This window comes from Chironomus tepperi, unplaced genomic scaffold (genome assembly GCF_022539635.2).
Source record: "Chironomus tepperi strain 1889 unplaced genomic scaffold, CSIRO-AGI_Ctep_v1 contig_376, whole genome shotgun sequence".
Lineage (NCBI taxonomy): Eukaryota > Metazoa > Arthropoda > Insecta > Diptera > Chironomidae > Chironomus > Chironomus tepperi.
In genome coordinates this window covers 1,350,663-1,364,278 of record NW_027226498.1, presented here as the reverse complement: position 1 = coordinate 1,364,278, position 13,616 = coordinate 1,350,663, and the positions used below count along the sequence as shown (strand labels likewise).

At 30.5% G+C, this 13,616-nt stretch overlaps 2 protein-coding genes across 2 annotated transcripts; one reads left to right on the top strand and one right to left on the bottom strand.

The window, feature by feature from the left end:
• The first annotated feature begins 1,782 nt into the window (after positions 1–1,782).
• l(2)gl (LLGL domain-containing protein l(2)gl) lies at positions 1,783–8,598 on the top strand. Its single transcript, XM_070647878.1, has 8 exons — positions 1,783–2,081; positions 2,963–3,211; positions 4,439–6,518; positions 6,598–6,782; positions 6,842–6,987; positions 7,045–7,305; positions 7,368–7,630; positions 7,687–8,598. The coding sequence occupies exons 2-8, from the start codon at positions 3,122–3,124 to the stop codon at positions 8,088–8,090; spliced, it is 3,429 nt and encodes a 1,142-aa protein (XP_070503979.1). The 5' UTR covers positions 1,783–2,081; positions 2,963–3,121; the 3' UTR covers positions 8,091–8,598.
• Positions 8,599–11,724: 3,126 nt separating this feature from the next.
• Positions 11,725–13,101, bottom strand: LOC139095728 (enhancer of split m7 protein-like). Its single transcript, XM_070647193.1, has one exon. It carries the CDS (start codon positions 12,899–12,901, stop codon positions 12,080–12,082), a length of 822 nt encoding a protein of 273 aa, XP_070503294.1. The 5' UTR covers positions 12,902–13,101; the 3' UTR covers positions 11,725–12,079.
• Positions 13,102–13,616: the final 515 nt, after the last annotated feature.

The following is a 13,616-nucleotide window of genomic DNA, read 5'->3' as shown; positions in this document are numbered from 1 at the left end:
AACATACATTGAAAATTTGAAAAAATTAAATATTCAAATGATATGAAAGAATATTAGGATGTTCTGTAGATATAAAAAAAATGATTCTTGTGCTTTCTCGTGAAAGTCACAAACAATGGAAAAATTATTAAATCAACTAGAATAGATTAGATAAATATGTAAATATATATAAGGAAGAAAAAATGAACAAAAAATTGTCTACAAAAAAAGAAAAAAACATCATGTTATCTACATTCGCTGATATCTATCTGATATTAGGTATATTTTTAATTTTATGACTTTCCAACGAAAGACTTTACGACTCTACCTATTACTATACCTTTTACTATTATATACTGCAATTTATTAACTTTTAAATCCGAAATTAAGTTCCATATATCGACTTTATTTCCATTTCTTCTTTTTTTAAAGAAGTACATAACCACTGAGGTCTGTGGAATAGGAAACAGGCTTGGTTGATCCTTGAGGGACTGCATCACTTCAATATTACGTCACGCGAATAATTGACTTTTTGACCCCCTTTCCCTTCTTAGTACATAATTAAATAGAAATCTCTATTGATCCCTAGATTCCCCCCTCCCCCTTTCTAAGAGCGTTTCGTAATAAGTGAATAACCCCATCTCAAAAATAAATAAAATTCAAATCTCTTCCTTAAAAAAATTCTAAATATGGCACCCTCAAGGAACTTCCACAATTTTCAATTCCACCTTCCTTGCTCAACACATTCAATTCACTTTTGATGATCTTTTTGATAGCAATTCTAGAATTTTTCTACATAATATTTTAAATAAATTATAGGGTTACATAATATTCAAATACGTCATAATTTAGATGAATTTTAAACTGAACTTTTTTAATTAAAGTATTTAAAAAAATTACAAGATGATGAAAAAAAAATAGAAACTGATTATGATAAAGCTTTTGAAAGACTAATTTGGAATTAAATTTGAAAAAAAAAAGATTTCCATCACGTTTTATCTAGATACTAAGGAACAATAAAGGAAGGATGTGGATTTAAATGAAAAGCATGATGAAAGGGTTCACTTGTGAGCATAAATATGAATAATAATGATTAAATTGTTGGTTAATAATTGTAGAATCAGAAAAAAAAATTGCAAAATGCAATTCGTATTAACTGAAGAAGAAATTGTAAATATACATATAGTGTCATAAACTTATAAGTTCTTCAAAAATGAGAAAAATACAGCATTTATTTCAAATGAATATCTTTAAATGAATTAATTGAAAAATTACCAGTTAATTAGAATCGATAAGATTTTTGTTTGTAACGAAAAAAAAAAATGAAAAGAAAGAAATAATTGATTAATAAAGTATTGGAAAAAAGCTTAATGTCTTTTTATTTATCTAGGTATTTAAGAAATTGTTATTAAAATTGAATTACAAACACTTGCTCTCTAAGAATTAGAAAAAAAATCATGTAACGGAAAAATAATTTTCAAAAATTTTTGCGAATCGCAAAAATGGAATTTAAATTTATTCCGTTGAATTCTTAACAAATAAAATTAATAACAATTTATCTCTGATTCAATGTGGTAATTCCTTCAATTACCGTTAATCAATTTCACTTTAATAATTTCTAAAATCAGTTTTATTTACTTTTAAACGATAACTCATCGTAATTACGAGAAATTTGTCACAGCAGTAGTTATGACTAACGTAAAGTGTGAATATGTTTGGAACAGTTTTAAGTCCTATCCAGTTGTGCTAAGATGATTCAGAGTCACTGATGGATATTGTTTAAAACAATAAAGCAACAATTAGTATTTCTTCATAATTTATTATTTTTTTGTCATAAATAGAATTAATATAAGTTAAAATGTGTTATTAGTGTATACATAACGTCATAGAGAATGCATTTGATATAAAACCGAATTAGAAAAGTTGGAAAAATAAGTGAATATAAGGAATTTAATTTTGTGGAACCACTCCCAACAAAAAATTATCGCATTTTGTTCTTCAATTACATTTTCCACCTAGTTGTTATCAGTTAAACTTTGTTTTTCAACACGATAGGAACTGCAATCGACAAAATAAACTTTATTGTATAATTATTGTTGCAGGTAAATTTGATTTTTATATAAAATTTTGTGATTCCTTCCTTTAAAATCCACAATCACATACAAACATATGAAAAAATTGAATTGTGCTATTCACCTTTCATGTAAACTTACTTACTTAGCCGCTCAGTTTATAGTTCAGATGTTATTCAAATTAGAATGTGTGAAGATGAATTTTACTGATTTGTCACACCTGTTGATTTTTCTCTGGAGAAATGACTGGATTTTTGGAGATAGTAATATGTCACTTACTATCTAAATCATTATTAACGGTTACAAAGTTGTAAAAGTTGCATAAAAAGTTTCCTTATTGTAATGTAAAGTTGATCATAAATCTGTGGAGAAAGCGACGTTCTCAAATATTTTCGAGAATCCAAGTAAATCGCTAATACTATAGTACTCTAGGAAATAAGTGAATGACTATGAAAATGTAAAATAAAATAAAAAAAAGAACAGGTAAAGGTTTCACTTTGAATGTGCAAAAAATTATACTGCAGGCTTTGTACACTTTTAAAAATCTCTTTTAAACTATATTCGTAATATTATTAGTGTCTTTACTTTCTATGAAAATAAAGAAGGAAGAAGAAAGAAAGGAGAAGAAAAAAAATTTGAATTTCGCTTGAGAATAAACTTGTTTCTATTAAATTTTGCTTTATAAGTCGGACAATTACTTTATATTATCTCACACATAATTTGTTATATCTTATTGTGGACTTTTTTTTTGGGAAGGTCATTAAGTCTTTTTGTTCTTGCTTTTCGTTTCATTATTAAAATTCTCATTTTCCCACATTCCTAATAATGCACAATTGTGCAAGCATGCATGGAAATCAACCATAAAATTCGTGACCTATAATACATTTTCATTCTTCTCTGCTTATTTACAGATTAAGACTGTACGAATCAAGAATTAAAGTGGTCATAGGCCGCAATAAGAATGAATTGACTAATTAACAATAAGAAAGAAGACTATAAATTGTTTACTTCAAAAAAACAGACGAAATAACTTACTTCCTAATCGAAACAAGACTTGAAAAAAATCAAAAATGCTGAAATTTATTCGATCAAAAGGACATCAACAACAGCCATCAGCTGAACGTCAGAAATTACAAAAGGAATTGTATGCATTTCGTAAGGTAAGTTTGAATTATTATTTGATATGCCACGTTAATTTAACATGTGTATCTATGTACAATATTACAAAATATATGTACAGGCATTCTTCATACAAATGTAGAAACAACTATTTCTTATCAGTAAATGAGAAATAAAAAATAATATTATTATTATTTTACACCTTTCGGCAAAATTAAATAACTCCTAGGTGTGCCTTAGCACCTATCGCACTTCTCACAAAGAAAAAAACGTAAATAATTTGGAAACAGGTTCATTTTCAATTTCAAAATTTCTGTACAGAACATACACGAAATAACAAGATAAGATATGTGCTTTAAGTAAAATGTTTACTGAGTAATGATATGGATCACTATTTATATTCGATTACATATATGAGCACATCTATAAAAAATTTGAAAGATATGATTATTGAGGATAGGCTGGGAATATTATCTATCGATTTTTACAATCATATTTATCTTATTTGTTGATTACGGCGATATACAAACGTGCGAAATGATATGAAATGAATCATAGTTTTCGACAGCGTATATCAATGCTTACTTTCGTCTTTATCAGACATTAAAAATAAATATACTGATAAGATTTCCAAATTATTCTCCTTTTACCATGTATTTCTCTTGTCAGGCAACGCCTTAATTATAAAGAAATGGAATTAATTGACAAAAAAATGTGATTCACTTTAACTTCGAATGAGACAATATTCTAAATCTAGAACTGGTCTGCAAAACTACGGAAATACCTCTGGTTTATGAAAATTTGCTCTTTATTTAAGCTAATTACCTACACACCTCCTGTGTGAAGTAGCACAAATTTTATCTTATTTAATTTTTGAATCAACTTTTATAAACATTGAAAATTTCATGACTTCATTATTTGCTTACTAATATATGTATGTATAGTCTTTAATATTAGATGTCAATGTTCTCAAAGAGAGCTACAGAAATTATGTTCTCATTCATGTTTCTTTACGTAACTCAATACTCAAATCATTTAATAATATTTTTTATGACTACGTAAGACTTCATAAAAATGATCAGAATTAAAGAGATTGAAGAAAGAAGCATTGCAAAACGAAAAAAAAGTAATGAAGACATAAAAGTGCTCGTGGGCATTTAAAAAAATTGAATGAAGAAGAAACGAAAAAAAAAACTCTTGTATGAATCATAAAATTTGTATGAGTAATGAATTTTCACATTCTTTTCCTATTTACTTTATAATTTTAGACTGTTCAGCATGGATTTCCTCATAAGCCGTCTTCGTTGGCCTATGATCCCGTTTTGAAATTAATGGCAATCGGAACAACTGTCGGTGTCATAAAAGTATTTGGTCAACCCGGCATAGAGTTTTATGGACAAACAACTCCAATTATTACGTCAACAAATCCAACGCAGTCAGACTGTTTGGTACAAATACTTGAGTTTATACCCGGCAATGGTCGATTGCTATCATTAACATCGAACAATCAATTAACATTATGGGAACCAGCTGGAGTAATGCTTGTTGCAATCAAAACATTGGCACTTGAGAAATTTAAAAAAGTTTCAACATTATGCTGTTCCTATATTAAAGATCTCCTATGGATCGGTACAGAGGGTGGAAATGTTTATCAGTTTGACTTAAAAACTTTTCAAATTAAGGAATCAACAATCTTTCATGATGCTGTTTATGATCAATTACCTTCTTCATATAAACTTAATCCTGGTGCAATTGAGTCAATCAAACAATTACCAAATCAGCCTCATTTATTGTTGATTGCTTATAATCGAGGTCTTGCCGTTTTGTGGGATTTGGATGAGAATAAAGTTATTCGTTCATATGTATCGCCTGGACACGGACAGAGTGTCGGTATTTATGTCAATCAAGAAGGAAGTCAATTTACATGGTATCATGCTGATGGATCGTTTGCAACGTGGGATGTTGAGAGTAGTAATGAGCCAGAAAATGTTAAATATGTTCCATATGGACCTGATCCGTGTAAAGCAATTGATCGTCTAGTACGCGGTTTTCGTGGCGACAATGAGCTAATTATTTTCTCAGGTGGAATGCCGCGATCAGCTTACGGTGATCATCAATGTATTTCGGTTCACTGCAAGGATGGAACAAAAATTGCACTTGATTTTACATCGAAGGTTATCGACTTTTTCGTGACATTCAAAGACATTGAAAGTGTTAATGAAAAGTCACAAGCTGAAGTATTGATTGTTTTGCTGGAAGAAGAATTGGTTGCATATGACTTAACACAAAAATCATTACCTCTAATAAATGCACCTTACTTACATTCACTTCATGCATCAGCAGTAACATGTAATCATTTAGTTTCACAAGTTACCGCCGAAGTTTATGATAAAATTGTTCAAGCCGGTATTCAACAATATATTAAGTTTAGTGACATACCATGGCCACTTAACGGTGGCGATGTTCCCGAACGTCCAAATGATTCAAATACTACTGAATATGACATTTTGTTAACTGGTCACGAAGATGGTTCAGTCAAATTTTGGGATTGTTCTGATGTTTGTTTAACTCCACTTTTACATGTTAAAACAGCCCAATTATTTGGAAATAGTGATGATTTAGATCAACCACGAGAAGATGATGGCGACCTGGAATGTGACGATGGTGAACCACCATTTAGAAAAGCTGGACAATTTGATCCTTATTCTGATGATCCTCGTTTGGCTGTTAAGAAAATATCGCTATGTCCTAAAACTGGTGTTCTGATTATTGCTGGAACTGCTGGAAATATTGTTGTTGCAACATTAGAAGATTCTCCAGTTACTAATTCTGATGGTATTCGAACAACAACAATGGATTTAGTAAGTGAGCATCTTGGATTTATCTGGAAAGGTCATGATCCATTGAAAGTTAAGCAACAATTGCTCGAACAAAGTCAACCATTAGCAGATGGAGTAGAAGTTATGGGAGTTTTGCAAATAAAGCCACCAGCAGCTATAACATGCATAGCATTGCAGACAAAATGGGGTCTTTTATCTGCCGGAACTGCACACGGTTTAGTTTTATATGATTTTAAAAATAATCGACCAGTTTTGCATAAATGTACATTAAATCCAAATGATTTAACTGGTGCTGGTGAACCGATTTCAAGAAGAAAGTCATTCAAAAAGTCCTTAAGAGAGTCATTTAGACGTTTGCGTAAGGGAAGATCAACGAGAAATAATCAGCCTGCTAATATTCCTGCTGAAACACGCCCTGTAGAACGTCAAATCGAGGCTCGTCAAGTCGATGATGGTATGGGCTCCATGATTAGATGTTTAACATTTGCCCAAACATACATTACTAATGGTAAGTCAATCGTGTAGGAGATAATAGAACTGCTAATTATTAATTATCAACATCTATATGTTATTTAATCTAATTTTAGTCAATTCCACTGTTCCAACTTTGTGGTCGGGAACCAATTCAAGTTGCGTATCTATTTTCATTTTGCACATTCCACAACCTAATCCTGCATCAGATGAAGTTCCAAAACCAATTATGGGACAGTTAGCAAAGGAAATACAAATTAAACACAAAGCTCCAGTCATTGCAATTTCATTGTTCGATGCTGTAAGAACAAGATCAATTCATGTATTTTTCAAATTCCTAACGAAATTCCTTTTTTATAGCATAATGTGCCTTTAGATTTCCAAGAAAATCCCGGTATCGGACCTCATAAAGTAGTTATAGCATCAGAAGAGCAATTTAAGTTATTCTCTCTTCCACAACTGAAGCCTATCAACAAATACAAACTTACAGCCCATGAAGGAGCTCGGTAAATATAAAATCACAGAAATAATTTGAAAATGTTTTAACCGTGAAAATATTTTAGTGTGCGACGAATGCAATTTGGCGAATTTACATGCTCCGTGACACCTGAGCAGTTACATCCAAGTCCTCAAAAAGGCGTACGACCAGCATCACCATTAGCAGCACCACCACCACCTGATAATGTTGACAGTCCAGTTGAGAATATTTTATATAAGGAATATGCATTGCTTTGTTTAACAAATTTGGGAGACGTTCTAGTTTTATCCATTCCGGAGTTTAAGCGTCAAATTAACGCTGCAGCCATTCGTAGAGAAGATATCAAGTAATGCTGATAAATTTTATCTCTTAATCAAAAAATATATTAAATCATCTTATTATTTTCAGTGGCATTTCATCACTTTGCTTTACTAATCATGGTGAAGCTCTTTATATGATGTCATCATCAGAAATTCAACGTATAACTTTATCTGCCACAAAGATTGTCTCTCCTACTGGATCAGTTGATTTGGAAGATTGGGATGATGAACGGGATACAGATGAAATTATTGACCATAATCCAGAAACCGAAGAAGGAAACGAAAACACAACAGTTGAAGCAATAACGCCTTTAAGTGGAGCTGGAAGTGATATCGCAATTAATAAAAATGGTAAATTATTTTTTATTCTTCAATCAAGGGGTAAATACTAAATTGATTAATTACAGAGCGGTTAACAAATGGCGTAGAAGCTTCACCAACAAGTATCACAAATAACAACTTGGGAAATGACACAATATCCAGTTCTATGGGCGACATCACAATAGATTCTGTTCGAGATCATTTGAATTCGACAGCGACAACATTATGTTCAACAACGACTGAAGAGATTGTTGGACGTTTATCAGTTCTCTCAACATCGACAAATAATACCACAACTAGTTTAAATCCGATCGAAATTATGGACATAAAGACATTAAAGGATGTTAATGTGGGCGGTGAAACGAATGAGACACATCAGAACTCAGTTATTGTGAAATCTGTTATAACAACAATTTCACATGGAGCAACAAATGGTGATGCGGAAAAGACAACAACGACAACTTATACCCGAAAGGAGAGTCAATTTTAATCTTATTGTCTTAATGATTTTTATTTTTTTAAAAATATTCTACTTACATATCTACTTCATTAACATCACTTACATACTTAATTTAAACTAACTTTAATCTATTCATAGATTTAATTTTAAGGGATGATAACGATTTTTTAAATATATTATAGACATATATAATATATATTTATAACAATTTTTATGATCACCTTCATTCACAAAACAAAATCGATGATTTTAATTCAATTTTGGACGAATGGAAGGAGTTAAATTGCTATCCTAGATTGCTTTGAATTGATTTCATAATTTAAATAATTTTTATTTGCTTAAATTTAACTTTTAAAAAATTACCTTATTTTTAAAAGAGAATTAAACATGTTTCTAAACGAAAAGTATAACTATGATGATAAGTATTAAAACTATTAATCACTTAACCAATTTTTATACAAAAGAAAAGTATTTTTCACTTGATTGTGACAGAAAATTTGCCTTTAACAAAAATATATATTTACAATAAGTGCACTTGATAAAGAAAATAAAATAAATATTGATAAAAACCGAAAATCAAGAAATGTTAAGTTATTGGTAAAATAAAGAATTTTTATTCAAGTATTTTTGACAAGAATTGTTGCAATGTGTACCTTTCTGGAAAATAATAAAATAGCATTTATGTAGCAAAAATAACAAGTCCTTTTTTACCTAAAACACTTTTTCTACAGATCAGTGATGGGCAACTTGTGTGCCGCGACACACAAGCGTGTCGCTACTTTTTTTGGATATGCCAAACCGTTTGCTGTGTGTGGTTATGATCGAGGCTTATTACAAATTGTGCCACGAAAAATAAAAGGTTGTTCACCACTGCTATAGACAAATGTAGAGCTCATCTAATCGAATTGAGCGTGAATATATTTAACATGTGTATGCTATGATGATTCTTCGGAATGATTTCGCTGTCCTGATTTTTTTTATAAAATTTGTTCTGTGTCTCATTTCCTCTCTTTCCGAAAGTAGCCGTTAAATTTCAAATTTTCATACATGGCTCAATTTTTCTCAAAAAATTCAAAATAAATCCAGATTTTACTCAAAAAATATCTGGCTAGCCTACTAAAAAACTAACTATTTTGTTGGTTTAGACTTAAACTTACCAAAAATGATTTGGGTACGAACCATTTTTAAAATTCTTTGTTTAAAATTCTTATTTGATTTTCTTATTTTTTAGCGCATTTTTGAAATTTTTTTCAAAAAGGTAGCTTAATAAATCACTTTGTTCGGTCGTTCGGGCGTTCGGCTGACGTTAAAAACTTTTTATCTAGACATCGTAGAGAGCTCGGAATTGTTTTAAAAGATCAGTTCCATAAAGTTATTGCGGCGCCGGCCATTTAAAAGTTTCAAATCAACGCATAAATACTATAATTAACAATTTTTCATTTTCATAACAACAACAACAAAAACAACAACACGTTTTTTCATTGTTTTACAGTGTTTTTCAATGTTTGTCGATGTTTTTACAGTGTTTACTGAACAATGTTTGAATTTTTTTTTGACCGTTATGAGGTTTGAATTATGAAAATCCGTTAAATGATGAAGTTCATAAATTTCTAGTATGGTGACTTGGAACTTACTGGATCTTGGTTTTTAGGGCTTGAAAGTTACCTGGATCTTACTTGATCTGGGTTTTTAAGTCTGGAAGTGACCTGGATCTTACTGAATCTTGGTTTTAAGGTTTGAAAGTGATCTGGATCCTACTGGATCTCGTTTTTTAGGTCTGGAAGTGACCTATTAATCAATTACTGATCGCTGGTACAAAAATGCGCTTAAGTCCCTCGATCAATAACACGAGGACTTTTGTAATTTTTTGTATTCATTGATGCATATGAAGTTTTTGGTTTGTGACTCATGGGACCGATCGATTTTTTATGTCTTACATGACCGTTCTTTCGAATTCTGCCCTTTCTTTTGGTCGATTCTTTTGCAAAATTAGACTGTGTTCTATCGATTTAAAAATTTTAATTTTGTAATGAATTTTTTTAATTTTTTTTTGAAAAACGGCCACGAAATCGAATTAACAATTGGTCGATCACATGAACAATACCTATGGTGAAATTCCATATTTTTATCACTTAGCCGCTATTTAATTACTTTGCTATTTCCACTCTTTTTTAGCCTTAATGACATCGCAATATCAATCTAATTTCATTCCATTATAATTTATCTTCTCCTTCTTATTTTTGACTCAATCAATTTATCAATTTATTTCTTCTTTTGTTCCGCCGTAATTTTAAATCTGTAAATATCCTTATTATTACTATCTCTTAGGTAACCCAAAAAAATATGCTGTTAGGTAAAGTGCTGCTCGTTAAAATTTACCTTTTTTGATTTTTATGTTTTTCAAGATCAAGAATACGATTGGGGGTCGTTCGCTTATTAGAGGGGAGGGGGGTCTACGATTTTGTAAGAGCCTAAACAAAGGATTATTTTTTATTGCAAATCGGAGATGGGAGAATTGTCTAAAAATTCGACAAGAAATTTTATTTTTTTGCGTAACTTAATAAGTGAACGGCTTCTTGAGAAAAATATTGAAATTAAGTTCCTAATTTTCCAATTTTATTGAAAAAATTTAATTAATTAATTAATATTAATAGGTAATAATTTTTTTAATGAGAGATTGACATTTTAAGTACAAAAGTCACATTAACTTTGATTTTAAAAAATTAAAATAATATTTCCTTCGTGGCTAATGTCACTTTCTTTGATTTTGGATTTCCTTAATAAGTCAGTGGTTTCACGGGAACAATAAAATAGATTCTGACATAAATATAACTTTGCAAAAGAAAATTTAACTAGAAAAGAACAGATTTGTGGTTCGACATTTGACAATTTCGTCCCAAGACGGGATTACTAATTCGGTTCATCAAAGCTGCTGTCACTAACGAAGTAGATCCACAAATGTTCAAATTCCATTAAACCGTGTTCTCACACGCAAGTCCTTAGTGTGCCGCTCAAAATTTTGGGAATGAATAAACCGTATGCCGTGTGACGACTAAATCATTTCCCAATGCACAAAGTGGATTTCTTGTATTGCCTTTTTGTGCGAAATTCTAAACCTTGTTAGAATCAAATAAAATTTTCAGGCTATAAAAATCTTATCAAAAAATTGTTTTCGCACGATAATTTTTAGCTAATAATTTTTAATGTCAATTTTATTCAGCTAGGTATGTATCAAGTTACTTCATTTTATGTTCAATATATTCGATATTTCCTGATCTCATAAGAATCAACAATGAGTAATGCCTTTTATGTCCAAAAGCTTTCTTTAAAGAACAACTAAGATTCTTATAAGTATGTAGTTCTTTGTTCTTCCTTCTTGCTGTTGTTCTCCAATCTTATTGCATTGTTTAATATTTCCCATAAAAAGTAAGGTAAGGTAAAAGCCACAGAATTGTATGTAATCATGAGACGAACGGCAAAGGATCAACAAAGCATAAAATGTAATAATTGCTGTAAAATGAAAGAAGCTGAAAATTTTAAAAAATAAAGGAAATGAAAAGATTTGAAAATTTAATTTTTTAATTCGATTTGATTTATTTTTTTCGACTTAATTATTTAATTCTTTTTTCTTATTCTTATATTCTTATTTGAGAAAAGAGGGGATCACAGTATAACATGATATAAACTATTCCTAAATTATTTGCTATCAGAAAGATAATTAAAGGATTTGATATCACAAAAATCTTACAAAAGAGATAATTTAAGAAAAAATTAATTCTTAATTAACAATTTAAAGCTTGTCTTTTTTTTTGTGCATATAAAAAAACAAAAATCTAAGAAAACTTGATGAGATCGAAATTATCTTTTTGAGTTGTCTAGATTTTTTGGTTCACTTGGGATTTAAATGCAACTTCTAACTTATAAACTAATTTAATTCATCTTATTATCTTGTGATGCAGTTAAAGCTTTAGTCCATTGATTTCAATTTGAAATATTTATAACTTAACAAATGATATTGTTTAGAATGGTCTCCATAGTGACGATGATGGAGCAGTCTTGATTAATTGAGCTTGTTGTGTAAAGCTAACAACTTTTAATAAACCGTATTCGGGTGTTGATGTTGTACGATGATAATCAATGGGTTGTGGTGATGATGATTGGCTACATCTTGATGACATTGGTGTCAATGGTTCATAATTGTTATCATTTGTTGGTGTTGGAGTACGTAATGCTGTTTGATGATTTCCTGTGCTCATAATTACACTAACTCCATTTTCGCGACCACTACTGTAGCCAGATGAAAGTGATGATGTTGGGGAAATTGGTGGTGTTGTGAAGATGGTATTTTGTTGTGTTTGGATTGATAATGGACGATTCTTATCCAATGAATTTAAGCTCATTCCAAGATGTGTCATTAATTTTGTTCCTAATGTAATGTCAACACCGGGAATTGATGCTAAAATGCGTGAAACTTCATTTGCAGCGTGTGTGAATCCAGCACGGAAACGATCTTCATGAATGACTGGATTTGCATTTGCTAATCTTTGTTGACGTCTCAATTTATGAAGATGTGAGACTGTCATTTCAAGAATATCAGCCTTTTCCAATTTTGATACATTTTCACCTTCGGCTTGCAATGCTGCAACCATTAATTCCTTTAATTCATCCAAACAACGATTGATACGAGCACGTCTTTTACGTTCAAGCATTGGCTTCATCACTTTGCGGTACTGATAAGTACGGCTTACTGGTTCACTGCCCATCATTGGACTTTTTGATTTAATTGCATTTGTTTCACTAACAATATTTTGATATGATGTTTCGTAGCACATATTCTTCATTTTTGTATTATTTTTTATTTTATTCTTATCTCAATGTTCTTGAAATATTTATTTTTTTATTTCTCTCTCAGATCCTTTTTTGTCTCTCACTTAATTTCCTTATTTTTTTCAATTTTTTAAAAACTGATTTTTTTTGTTAAACTTTATATAATATTTTTTTAAGTGTCTTTACAGTACGAGAGCTAACGATAGAATGAAACGAATGCTCAATACTCACTCGTCTTTATATACCCTAATTTCTGTGTTGTGTGTGCACATCGGGCTTCGGGATACGAAGCAAGAAGGCAAAACGAAATATACAAGAGGGACTCTGTGAGCAAAACGTGGGAAACAATTTTTTGAAAATGTATGTTTCTCACGGTTTAGAACCACCTGTTTTTTTCTTCTCTAGCATACAGCTGCTCTTGTATCAAATGCATTTCCATCTCTTTTCTGCATTCACCATACAAATGATCCCTTTTCTCTTTCTAACTTATGGATTTCTTTTAATCTTCCTTGGTGCCATTTAACGAATACTACGTTCTTAAGTGAAAAGATTTTTTTTTATTTTCTTCCTTTTACTTCGTTGTACAACAATGAGTAAAGAAATATTTGAATGCACGAAAAGGAGAGAAAACGTTATAAGAAATGATGATGATGTGCTTCCTTTTGGGATATTTGTATCATTATTTCATATATATATGTTTGTGAATAATTTCTCTCCGGTATACATATC